Source organism: Poecilia latipinna, unplaced genomic scaffold (assembly GCF_001443285.1).
Source record: "Poecilia latipinna isolate Pla-1442-1.1 unplaced genomic scaffold, P_latipinna-1.0 Scaffold1068, whole genome shotgun sequence".
In the NCBI taxonomy this organism is placed as follows: Eukaryota; Metazoa; Chordata; class Actinopteri; order Cyprinodontiformes; family Poeciliidae; genus Poecilia; species Poecilia latipinna.
This window is the reverse complement of record NW_015113684.1, coordinates 68,503-81,721: the sequence shown is the minus strand read 5'-3', so window position 1 is coordinate 81,721 and position 13,219 is coordinate 68,503. Positions and strand designations below refer to the sequence as shown.

The 13,219-nt window shown below is 40.0% G+C and overlaps 1 protein-coding gene across 1 annotated transcript in view; it reads right to left on the bottom strand.

Moving 5' to 3' along the window:
* Positions 1-11,215, bottom strand: part of asic4a (acid-sensing (proton-gated) ion channel family member 4a) — a 130,800-nt gene extending 119,585 nt beyond the window's left edge. The window contains exon 1 of the mRNA XM_015051831.1: positions 10,142-11,215. Within this exon, the coding sequence (XP_014907317.1) occupies positions 10,142-10,717 (576 nt within the window). The 5' untranslated portion in view covers positions 10,718-11,215. The remainder of the gene's footprint in view (positions 1-10,141) is intronic.
* Between the last annotated feature and the right edge of the window lie 2,004 nt (positions 11,216-13,219).

Below are 13,219 nucleotides of genomic sequence, written 5' to 3'. Positions count from 1 at the left end.
TGACAAACTCGAGGGCCGTGGGCCACATCTGGCCCACCGTAGCTTTTTATATGGCCCTGTAAATTCTAGACTAAACACTAAATGTGTTTAAATATTATTTTATCAACCATATCAATGCAATTTTTATCCGTTTACTGCCAAATGATATTAATCAGTCCCTCCAGTTTCTTGTGAATTATCATGGAAATTCACTCAAAATCAACAAATCACACATTTTTTTAAATAATACAATTGGTAGTTTATGACAGCTTTTTCTCAGAAATTGTCAAAAAATTTCTTACTTGTACTAAACAGCTGCCTGAGCCTTAATTGGTTTCAGATTATGGTCCACGATCTATACAGCGAGGAATAAAAAGTCACATTTACTGACATAAATAAGTGCAAATATTTCCAAATTAGTACCACAAAAAATCTGATTTTTATTGCAAAAATCACAAAACAACTGTGAAATCCTGGAGGGACAGAAAATATGTTCAATATTATTTAATTTTAAGAATGAATTGATATTTTAACAGTTTGTGAATGGGTTTTATCAACACATTCTGGCACAACTGACCCTTTAAAAGCATTCATTAACTGGATTTGGCCCAAAACGAAAATTAGTTTGAGCCGCTTCCGGGAATTTTATACAAGTGCTGTTCAAATGTTGTACCAATGATCCTTACTTAATCTCATACAGTGGGATACAGCTGCTTTTGTTTGCATTGATCAGGATTCACTCACCTCAGCATGTAAAACACAAAGTGCATGACCTGGCCTTACTTTATAAATAATTCAGCAAATAATTATTTTTCCTCTTGAGGGCACTTTCAGAACTTTGATCCCCCAATGGTAAAATGTGCATTAAGTATGCAAAAAGAAACCAAGATAACTACATCACAGCAAAATTAAACTTTGTCCTTAAGCTTTGTCTGTATATTTCACAATGTTCATCCTAATACACACCCACTATACAAAACAGGGTCCATTCACACCAGGCCTGTTTTAATCAAATTCTGGTTGGTTTGCCAAGAAAGTCTGCTTCAGTTAGAGAGTTATGAATGTTCAATCGAACTCTGATGTGGACCAAGAAAGCGAAATCTAGTCCGCCTGAAAACCCCGATCTCGGTTCAGTTGAAGGAATAAATAATAAAAACTTTTAGGGGCAACTGATGGGTGACTTTTTCACATTGGTAGTTAAAACCACCACTGTCTGACTGTCATGAAGATAAAGATGAAATAGCCGACACTGATTTAACCTCAGACTCCTTAAACATTTACAATAAATGACACAAAGCAAATGGCTTAAATAATAGAACTGTAGCTTTAAATAGCAACAATATTTAGCAGAAGTTGTGGTGGGAAACAGAAATGCTGTTTGTTTTAAATACATAAAAGATGTAATTGTCTGCTGTAAACATTTTTTAATCACTTGATGCCTCAGACAACAAAAATATTTCTATTTTTACATCTTTAAACCCTGATTTGCTCAGCCTCAACACTTCCTCGTCCTCAGCATGATGAGAAGTGACTCATCTCATCTCCCTCCGTAATTTCAGCGTCTTTTGGGGAAACGGCAGACAGTGTATATTGATTGATATGAGCTGCATATGAGCTAAAATAAACAGATATCTTGTTCTAAAGATCAGATCCTCCGCCTGCCCTCGCGGCATTAACAAATGCAGCTGAGACTGGGCCCAAAACACAGACACAAGATAATTAGTCACACCAGGCTTGGTGGAGGGAGGGCAGGGAAGCAATCTGACTGAAGGATGTATCGATCCTCCAGAGAGGGAGGGGCGCCCAGTCAGGAGTCATGATCAATCTTGCGAGCCGACTCTCTCAATCTGTGATGAGACCTGTGTGTTTGTCCCGGGAAGCTTTCTACCTGCACAACACACACTCGTGTGTCGTGCAGGTAGAAAGCTTGTGTGTGTCTTTGCAGCCGCATTAACAGTACCGGCAGCTTGGTGTATGACTTGTCAGAGAGAGACAAATGTCTGTGTGAGTAAAAGACTCCCAGGGGTTAGAGAAGGGGGGTTTAGCTGCACCACAACATCGGAAGCCTTTATCGTGGAGTTAAAAGCCTTACCCCAGCTGCAGATTCTCCTCATCAAGCTCTTGGCACAGACAGCCGGCGAGAGAGAGAAAGCAAACCTTTCCCAAACATAAACTGTTTGCATATTGCTGTTATCTAGTTTCTGGTCACAGGTGGGTTTCATCTGATTAGACAGCGGTGATTCATATCAGAGGGGGCAGCCGACCAGTTGCACTGTACTGCAATTCATCTTCCACCGTTACACCAAAGGAGGAAGAGGAGCTGGAGGTTCTCCTCCGGATTCTTTTGGGTTGGGGAAAAGGGGGAAAGGCATGTAAAAAGGGGCATGAATTTGTTTGTTTATGGGTTGTGAGGGGCGTGATGATACTCCGTGCCGGTCTCCAGGGCTGGGCGTGTGGATCAGATATCAGACAGCATGTTAAGCTGCAGGGACTCCCACAGCGGAGCAACTGTGGATGGCTAATTGACAGGCTGCTGGAGACGAAGCAAGTCAAGATAGCCAGTCACTTTCACGCTCCTCCACTCCGTGTTCCCCACCAGGGGGAAAGGCTGGAAGCTGGAGAGGGTGGGTGTGGGCGGGTGCATGCATGGGTGTGCTGCTAAGTGGTGTGTAGACGTTTAACCCACTAGGGAAGTGGATGTCACTCTCACAGTGAGACGAATCTGACTTTGGTCCAAATAGGTTCCAATGTCAGATACTCTGGATGTGAAGCTTAAAAACTTGAAAAATGACGTCGTTCATGGCTTTAATACACCGTCATTAAAAAAAAGGCAATGTTTAGGTGTTTTCTGATAGGAACCACGGTAGTTTTCTGAGACTACCGTGTTTCTGTTTCACTGAGGGAATCGTGGCTAAATCACATTACTTTGGTAGAAAGATACGTCAGCAAACCGGAGTGGTAAGGAAGAAGTATTCTTCTACAGGGCAAGTTTTGTTACATCAAGTGATTTTAACCACATAAAAACATTTTACACTCATCAAAAACACATCATCCGGTGCTTCCATTTCGACGCCTGTGCATAGCGCTCTATACCTAGCGTTTCGCTCGTCTGGTCTACATTCAAAGTCTTTGTGGAAACTAGGGATGCACGATATTGGATTGGATATCCGATCTGGCGATAAACTATAACTCATCTGGTCAATAAACAATACTAATACCGATATTTTTTTCCTATACCTACTTACTATATGTCTTTCTCCACTGTGGAATTAAAATGCTGCACTCTCTTTGCCAATGGAGCCTGCTCTCAAATGCAAATGCTAAAAAAGAGGATGAAAATAGGGTTAGGGTCAAATGCATCTTGACGCATCAAACGCATCGAATCGGAGCGCGATGGATGCGTGAAACGCACCGCCACGGCCCTCGATGTGCCTCCACAGGCTGTCAATGTAGACGCTCAGAACACGTTTGGTGTGAACGCACCATAACATATTTTATCAACGTATAACTGAATGATGACAAAAACACAGAAAATTGTAGCTGAAATTTTTGATTTACTGCAACAGAAACCAGAAACATCTTGTGAGCTGCAACTCTTGTAAATATACTGCTCAAAAAAATAAAGGGAACATTTCACTTTAATTTTGTGTGTGGCTCCAAATCCAGGCCTCCATTGGTTAATAAATTTGATTTCCATTGATGATTTTTGTGTGATTTTGTTGTCAGCACATTCAACTTTGTACAGAACAAAGTATTCAATGAGAATATTTCATTCATTCAGATCTAGGATGTGTTATTTGAGTGTTCCCTTTATTTTTTTGAGCAGTGTATATTATGGAAACATAAAATACAACCTCAGAGAAATTAAAACAGCTCATTCATCTATGCCCAGATAAACAACAAACATTGACCCATCATGATATTTATTTATTATTTCCCACTGTTGACTATACACTTACTTTAAAAGTATATTTATGCATATTTATCATATTCTTGTCTCGCCTTTTCCTACTTTTAAGCTTGGATAAATATTTTAGCATTTTGAAACCATCAGATGTTGGTTTTGCATAGCCTGTCAACGTCAAACAAAAAACCAGGAGAGATTTCTAAATCTTTAAATCTTCACAGCAGCTCTTAAGGTGGCCTAGATTTCTTTATTTTGAAAGATCAGGCTGGTTTGATTATAGGTTAGTTGTTTCCTACTAGCTGCATGTTACATTTAGAGGCATCTCCTCTTTAAACTCCTTCTGCTAACTTTCAATTATTCACCATTCACACTCGTCTGCTTTGATAAATATCACCACTTTGCAGTGCTTATTCAAATACATGAATAAAATCAGCTATCTTTAGTGGAAATATTAATTAAACGAATCAAATCGAGTGTGAACTTTTGCTTTCAGCGAAGGCAGAGAATAAATGTTCTCATCAGAACTACTGTTGGGTACATTTAGGCAGAGCGGGAATATTTTACAGACTTTATTTCTGGAATAGAAATTAAAACAATCACAGTGTCTGGATTGAGTTTAATCAGTCAGTTGTTGCATGTGGTTCTTGTTCGTTAACTATTAATATAAGTGTGATTTTAAACGTTATTTGGTTGATACATAAAGGCCTGTGTGTGATTCTTTGGAAATTATAAATTGGAATAAAAAGATCATGTAATTACAATATTCTGAAAAATAAAAACAAAATATTTTGCTAAATAAATAAGCACCAAAATACTCCAATTGCCTCTACTGTAATAAAACATGTCCATTAATCTAGTTAAAGTAATATTAATTATTGTTGACAAAGAGTAAATTTTATTAATTTTTTCATGATTTTAATTTAAAGAAATTATAAAGCAGCTGATTCATTTATTATCATTTTTTTAAGTGCATGTTGAGTTTGGTGTGTAGCTCTTTGTAGAGGAACATGGGGGATATAAAAAGCTGATAATAAATGGGAAATTGAGCTTAGGTGTTCAGCCTAGTTTGATGCTTTCACCTGTACTTTACTGCCTGCAGTCTTAAAATTGTCCTTCTTAAAAGTAATGGCAGGTACTTTTTTCAGTTTCCACACCATGGCAGTCCACGCCTTTATATCGTAGGAAACGTTCCTCTTCAGTCAAATTTGGTTTTAGTTTTAATCAAGGGAACATGTAGTGACCTTATTTCTATTAGCTGGCGAGCAATTTTCAGAAACAGGTAGGGGAGGGGCAGCATTTACTCTCTGCTTTACATAGAAGGACAAAATTCAGGTCAGTGACTTTTTCTCTGGCATCTCTCAGCCAAACGTTGTCGCCGTCGACACATTTCTACAAACCAGATTTGTGTTACCGAAACTCTGCAATACTTTGTGCAACAGTTTCTGGAACGGAAGACATTGTGCTTTCCAGCCAATTTCGGGTTATTACGGTAATATTTACTGATGGGACATGTAAAGACCTTTGCACAATTAAAATAAGCAAAAATATTCAGGCGGAGATTTGAAACTTAAAAGGTTTTAAAAGGAAAATACAAGAAAGAACATGAGATGTAGCATTTTTGCTCAAAACTTGTCATAAATATGTTACTAAAATACAATAGATGATTGAATCAGTTCTCCATTTTAAATAAAGCAGTTGAAATTGCTGTACTTCACTCAGTGTTTTCATACAGCAAAGGTCTCATACCAACCCATTATATCTATATGATTATACTTATGACTCTGTGATGTAAAAAAAGAAAAACCCTTTCTATAAGTGTAAAGCATTTGGCCTTTACTCACTCTGTAATCATAGTTTTCTGTTCTGACGACCCACACAAGGGCAGCGCACTTCAGATTCCTTCTTTTGTGCCAATTCTCTATATTATAAAATTACATTTATGTAGTTTAAGGTCTTTTTCTGCTGTGAGGGACAGAAAAAAAGGGTAAACGGGATAAACATCGTCTGCGCGTTTTACCATTAAACGTTCAATTATCTATAAAATACACAACAGAGGCTTCAGTCAGTGAAATGACAAATTGAAGTCGAAGAGCACTTCAGTGCCGTCCCCGTTAACACAGGTTTTTATAGATCACCTCAAATGCCACCCCATAGGTGTTTTAGCTATCTCCATGAATATATGCAGTGGGGATCTGTCCTTGCTGAGAGCAAAATCTGATAATGCAGCAGCAAACACAGCTGAGAGTCAGAGCAAACCAATTCATCGCTTTGCTTAAAAAAATAAAAAAAAAACGGGCTTGCTGCTCATTTCTGCAACAGCTCTAAACACTAGATTAACAATTATTCAGGGAGTCAGACTGGGAGAAAAATATTAATCTGTTTATTCATGGCTTGTTGAATCAGCTTTATCTTCTGAGATTAATCCAAGTCAATAATGTTATCTTTAATTATAAGGAATGGTCTTTTCACCTACGTCAAATAATCATGGCAGTCTGTGATGGCGAAAGGAGCAAAACAAATTTCTCTGTAAAATGACAGTTTATTTTCCTGCCATAAATTAGAACGGTCAGAGGGCTTCGCTTTGCTTTGATTTATGATTTTGTACTGTGAATCAAGAAAGGGCCTTCTGGAGTAAGCCAATATTAAAATTGGATGTTTTAAGACACATTTAAAACAACATTTACTAACCAAATACAATAAACAGGGTTGCCACACAGTCTGGAAAACTAATGATTTGGATGGAAGTTTTGGATAAGTATGGAAAAAGATGTTAGACTTTTATTGCATGTGTCAAACTCGAGGCCCGGGGGCCAAATCTGGCCCGCCGTAGCTTTTAATGTGGCCATGTAGACTCCAAATTACATCATTAAGTCCCTCTAGTTTTTTGCAAATCTGCAAAACTCTCACAAAATCAGCAAAGCACCACATTTTTTCAGATTTTTACTGCACATTTTTCTCAAAATTGGCCAAAAACATTTGGTTTAACTGGCTGCGGCCTCAGCCTTACTCGATAGTCCGTAATTGATACGGCAATTGATAAAAAGTCACATTTAACATCATACATGAGCGCAAATATTTCTAAATTAGTGCCACAAAATCTGTGATTTTTGATTTAGCCCAAATTGAAAAGATATACCCATCCATAAAACGGAGAACTTTGCAAATTTAAATCTCAAACTCTTGTAAATCAACTTTATTCGATTAAAATTAACAATGGAGATCTGAAACCAAACGAAAGTGCGGAAAAGTTTATTTTCCAAGATTGGATAGGTATTTTAAATACACATTATGAAAAAAAACCCATCTGTATTTTAAGATGTTGCCTCCTATTTCATTTTTGAAAAGTTACATCCATTCATCATTTTTATAATGCATAAATGTGCAATTTTCTTTTGCTGAAAATGGTTAAAACCATTGAGTTGAAGTGATGCCAACTCCCACCTGCAGGTGGCGGTACTGCGTTCTTCTACTGCTTTCGCCCCCTTATTTTATGTCAAGTTATATTCCATGAGCGATACGGTGAGTAACGAAAGTCACGTTATATTTAAGTGAAAATATTGCAAAATTCCTCGCAAATGTTTATAAAGTAGCAACAGAAAATCTGTGAAAAAAAAAATCCTCAACACAATCTGGAAATCCTGAAGGGAAAAGTACAGATGCAGAAACATGTATTTATTAACATTTCATCAGTTTCATGCTTCTTACCACACAACTGGATCTTTGACAACATTAATGATTTTTGATGTGGCCTAAAATGAAAATGAGTTTGACACCCCTGATTTAAAGCCTGGCCATTGTAAAAACAACATCTAAATAAATAAATAGTTATATTTCCATTTAAAAGTGAGCTAAAGAAGATCTGCATAAACACATCACTGAAGCATTTCCATAATTTTACATACATGCACATATCTATGCATCCAGCTCCTTACTGTCTGTAGTTTTTACAGGTTTCTTTTAAAAAGACTGACCTCTGCAAAAAATATTCACTACAAACTGAAAGTAAACTGATGTGTCCTTTAAGCTGGACTGAAAAACACTACTACTGTGGAAATTTGAGATTAAAAAACTGGAAATATGTGCAGGAATATTTCTGACCAACGACCATACAGAGTAATATACATATGAATTCATCCGTTCTTGATTCAAGAAAGGCAAATGCAGCCCACAATGTAAAGCCAGAGGTCAGGATCTGTTTACAAAGCCTAGAATGTCAGAAAACACAGAAGCTGTATTTATTTCATAACTTCTCTCTCTGGAGAGCCACAGATTCACAGAGCTTTTTACTAAAATAAAACATCTGTCGCTCCCTGTATGATCGATCGAACAAAAACACATTAACAGGAGTGGATCCTGGAGGAGGGTTCGCAGGAGAACAGCAATAACGACCGAACTGTACGAGACTATGCGTTTGTACAAGTGATCAATAGGGGGCTCACTGGTATTAATTGGTTTTTAATATAAAAGATGAATGTGCACCGATCAGAGTTTTACCAACTTCTAGTTTCCCAGTATGAACTGCTGATTTCAAATCTGAACTAGTGCACAAGCAGAAAAAGGATGGTAAATTTGTAATCTTGGAAGCAACACAAAATGAAGAAAATGCAAGAATTTTTTGCCAAAAATAAGCTAAGAACATGACGGGAAAATAAGAGGCAAACTCACTTACCAATCAGAGCCCATCAATCTCTGGGTGGTTTTTTTTTTTAATCGTAGTTTGTTGTAAGCGTGTCTTGTCGCAGATTTGTCAAGACAGTTGTTTAATTTTGTTTTTAACAAGATGCTCTCAGACATCTTGTTTCCACAAGTTGTGTTTCCCCACCAGGATGCAGAGAGAGCGAGCTGTGAAGCCGCCTGAAAAGGATCGAACTGCCAGCGGCAAAAAATGCATATCACACAGCTGACGGGAGACAAAACATTGTCTGGGGGGAAACTTTCTACAGGACTGCAATCTGTGGTGAAGTCCGAGGGAGGCTGACTTAGGACGAATGATTACTGGATGTCTTTTGTGTGAGTCCACCAGGAGTGGGGAAGCGCGCTACATATATATATATAACTTTTACTGCTGTCTTTTCTTACTTCAGATAGAATCTGATCAAACTTTTCAGCTCCCCCGAGGAGCTTGACATTTTCCTTTGCCTGATTGAGCAATTGTGAAAATTTCTTCAAGGGGCATCCATTTTAATGTCACAGGTAATTCTGCACCCGAGTATGAGAGGCCGCCTCAAAAACAAAGAAATAAATATCCCAGAGTCGCAGGGATAAGAACGAAACAGAGATTTATTTTTGGCTGGTGCAACCTAGCACATTATTATGCATCATCTCAGGGATAAGACCGAATCTTTGTGACCACATCAGTGTTCAACATACCCTATTAAGCCATGACACCGGCAGTTTATCATCTCTAAATCAATTGAATATTCCTGCAGGGAAGATGGAGGGGAAATCCATCTCCTGTAAGGACAATGCCTTAAATAAACATCCCACAGACAACAGGCTCAAACTGCCCTTCCTTCACCTGAGATCCCCTCTTTCCATCCCCACACACACACACACACACTGGCATATAAACACTTTGCCTCTCATGGAAATTGTTTCATTCCTTTTAGTCAATCTAGCTAATGCAAAAATCATGTATGTCAGTCTTTAAATATTTAATCCTAACAGCAGCAGGATTGAAATACAACATTGAAGAAGCATTACTCCTTCTCCTCCTGAAAGGTACAAGAGCTGGGAGAGCGGGATAGAGAGGCAGCCGCTCTCACTCTACGATATCAGGCAGAGAGAGAGAGAGAGCGTGAAAAGAGAGACAGAGAGAGTCGGCTAATTTCGATAACAATTTCGTTGCCATGCGCTCTCAGCTGCCTGGCGTAGCGGTGGCGTTAAAGTGCAGTTTGCTTTGCAGGAAGATAAAAAAAAAGTGCACAAATGCCTGTGACAGCTCTGTGTCTTCCATGTGCAGGAAGCAGACTTGGTTCGCTGACGTGGAGAGGATCTGGTCTGACGAGAAACACTGTTGCTTCTTGGAACTCAGCGAGAGACGCAGCTCAACGATCAGGCAAAATGCAATGAATTCTGCATGCAGATCTGCATCATGGGAATCGCACTCCCCTCCTTGTAAGCTTGGACATAAAGGAAAAGAGACTCACTCTTCCTCCTCTCTGTCCTTTTCTTATTATTTCTTACTTGAGAAAACTGCAAAAGTTTTAAGCAAAGATTTAATTCAGCAAAACTTTCCAAAAGTTTGGCACTCACCACAGAGAAGTCCTCAACTGAGCAGTTCTGTCCACTGAAATTGCAGCTCATCAGCATCTCCTCCAGCTGATGCCCCGTCCTGTTGAAGATGTCCTGCATGTCAGGTGCAGGATACATCAAATCAGTGGGTTTGTGCCCGTCCCTGTTCTTGGGGGGCAGACCCGTCAAGTTTGCCAGGTGGTAGATGTCTGCGTCGGTGAGGGCTGAGAAGCGAAACCGGTTGATGTTGCAGATGGTCACGGCAGGGAAGACCATCTCCGGGGTCGCCTCTTCGTTCAGCGCCGTCACATGAGGGTGCTCCAGGTAGGAGATGGCACACTTGGCTGCTTGGTACAGAAAGAGCGCCAGAGAAGTCAAGAAGGCAAGAGCCCAGAGAGTCTGCCGGATCCCCAGGCGGCCAGAGACGAAGATGTGGTTGATCCCATGGAGGGAGCAGGAGTTAGCAAACCCTGCCAAGTCTTTGGCCGGCGGCGTACAGCTCTCCTCGATCAGGCTCTCCTTATCCCCATCTTGCTTGCTTTTCTGCTTCTCATCCTCCTCTGCAAATTTGATTTTGCAAACAAATTCGATAGGCATGTGGGCAGCCAGGTCTGCGTTTTTGTTTCTTCTTGATGGCAGCTTTCAGCCCTGGATCACTTCCCTCCTACTTCCCCGGCTTTTGTCCTCGGTGCGGGATACAACTCCAGAAAGAAGAGGGGGGGAGAAAGACAGGAGAGAGTTTGTTGCTGCTGCTGTCGCTGCTGCTGCCTGCGCTGTGACTGATAGTGCTGCTGCTGCTTCGGCTGCCACGGCTCCTTGTGACTACAGCGCTGCTGCTGTGCTGCTGCTGCTGCTGCTCTGAATGCTTGTCTCACTACTTGATCAGCTTACACAGCCCTACTTATCAGCAGTAATACAGCTGTCAAAAACAAGTAATAAAAACAAAAATACCCTTGCACGCTGCCTTAAAGGTAAAGAGGAAAGGCAGCTTTTTATTTTGAAGACCGGGCTAAAATCGGAAGAGGGAGATTAATATTTCATGAGAAGGTAACATTGTGATTATTTCCTCTTGACTGGCGCTAGACACAACTTCTCCCGGTCATCCTCCTGTGTCTCCCCCCCCCCACCTCTCCCTGCTGTGTAATCCACTTGTTTTGGTTGAGCTTTCACTTCTTGACCCGAATGCAGTCGGGTTTTCTCCCACACAGCTGGACCACATGTTTTAACGTCACCCCAAGAGAACGTCTAATTGAAGCCATAACGAGCACAAATGAGATTGAGCACCAGAAAAAAACTAAGTAAAAGACTGTTGATTGAGTGAAATGTCTGTAGGAGATTAAAACAAGGCAGTGTAAAGATGTTGCTTTATCTCAAGCATCCGAATCAAGGAATGCATCACCGACTCGGAGCCCGATGCAACTGAAGAAGTTGAAATAAAAGTATCGATCCGAATCCAGCCCCCAACCTTTACAGTGTGTGTCTCGGTGCCGTTAATGGCTCCTTGCCCAGTTGCCAAACAAAATTATGCAAATAGAAGGAAGGAAAGGGAGAGCCCTAATGCATGTTATTCCTCTTTAAAAGGAATTAGTCATGCGGGTCACATCACAAGGGGCTGAGACCTCCAGAGGAAAGGCATATTTAAAAGTGAATTCAGCCGCTCCAAACACACGTGCCAAGTCAAGTCAGGGAGGGCGACTGAAATGTGACTTTAGTTGAAACCGGAACAATCGCAGGTGCAAAAACATATAACGGGATGAAAGGAAATGACTGATTATTACATTTCCCAAGTGTTTTCTACTGAAAAGGACAATCTGAGAATATTTTGAAGGAAGAATTTATTAAAGTAAAGTGATCAATTGTGAAACAGCAGAAGTTTCCTGTGCATTTTGAAAACAATGAGGGGATTTGGTTGAGGTATTGTGTCAGGATTCCAGGTTATTGTGTTTATGCTGTAGTTTTCCTATAGAGCTGCAGGTTCTCTGTTGGAGGGCGAAGGAAATGAGATGGCCGCCGGTCAGTAACTGCATCTCCATTGACCATTTAATTGCACCATTAGAAATTATAAAAATAAATTTGCTTAATGGAAACGCAACAATTAAATAAAAACAAAAGGAAAAAACACGTTTGTGAATGAAAAGTTTTTGTACTGGAATAAGGTGATTTTTCAGCTGAATCAAAATTAGTTTATTTTGCAAAACTACAATGGAAACGCTGTTTTCTCACCATAAGTTACTACTGGTGGGAAAAAAAAAACAATAAAGACGACAGGAAGTAACAAGACAATGATTTTTTAACGACTTATCGTTTGGACAAACTTATTCACATGTGATTTTTTAAATTGCGATTCCTACTTCAAGGAAATGCTGCAATTGAAAAATTTAGTTTTATCAACATTAGCAGAATATCAACAAAGTTTTGCACACATTTGTAATGGAAACGCAGCTACTGTTTCAATAAGAATGAACTTTCATAGAAACCTGTGTCTCCTAGTTGCTTCTCCTCGTTTTTCCTGGACTTCCTCGTTCAAGATGACGGTTCTGGATCATGTTGAGGACTGGCTCCTCTTCCTCCAACAAGCCAACCTGTCTGCCGTCCAATGCTCTCAGCGTTCCACCGGTTCCAGTCTCCAGTATCACCTCCATGTTTTCAGCTCCAACCATCACAAACCAACCGGATTCCAGTCCTCCCTGGCGGGATTCAGCTCTCATTAACCAGTAAGCTCTTCACTTCATTTTAACACTTATTTACATTCATTGCTCTGCACCTCTCACCCACTTCCCAGTTCCCTGCCTCCCATTTCTCCATTATCCAGACCGATCCGAAAGCAGGAAGCTAACCACAGCACAGGTCATTCTGCTTAAAAACATCTAAAACAACGCGAGAATCTAAGCTAGCAGGAGAAAAAGCTAATGGTTTCTTTCTTTATTTTGTTTTTTGTTTTTACTAAGTACAAAAGACAAATTCTACAACCGCTAAAATTTGATGCTAATCCGTTTCATTTTGTGACGAAGGACTTGTGCTCGCGTCTTCTTCAGAGGTTTTCATGTCGTTGTAATCAGTGGTTCGTGGTGTAGCGCCCCCACAGGCGAGGGGATGAAC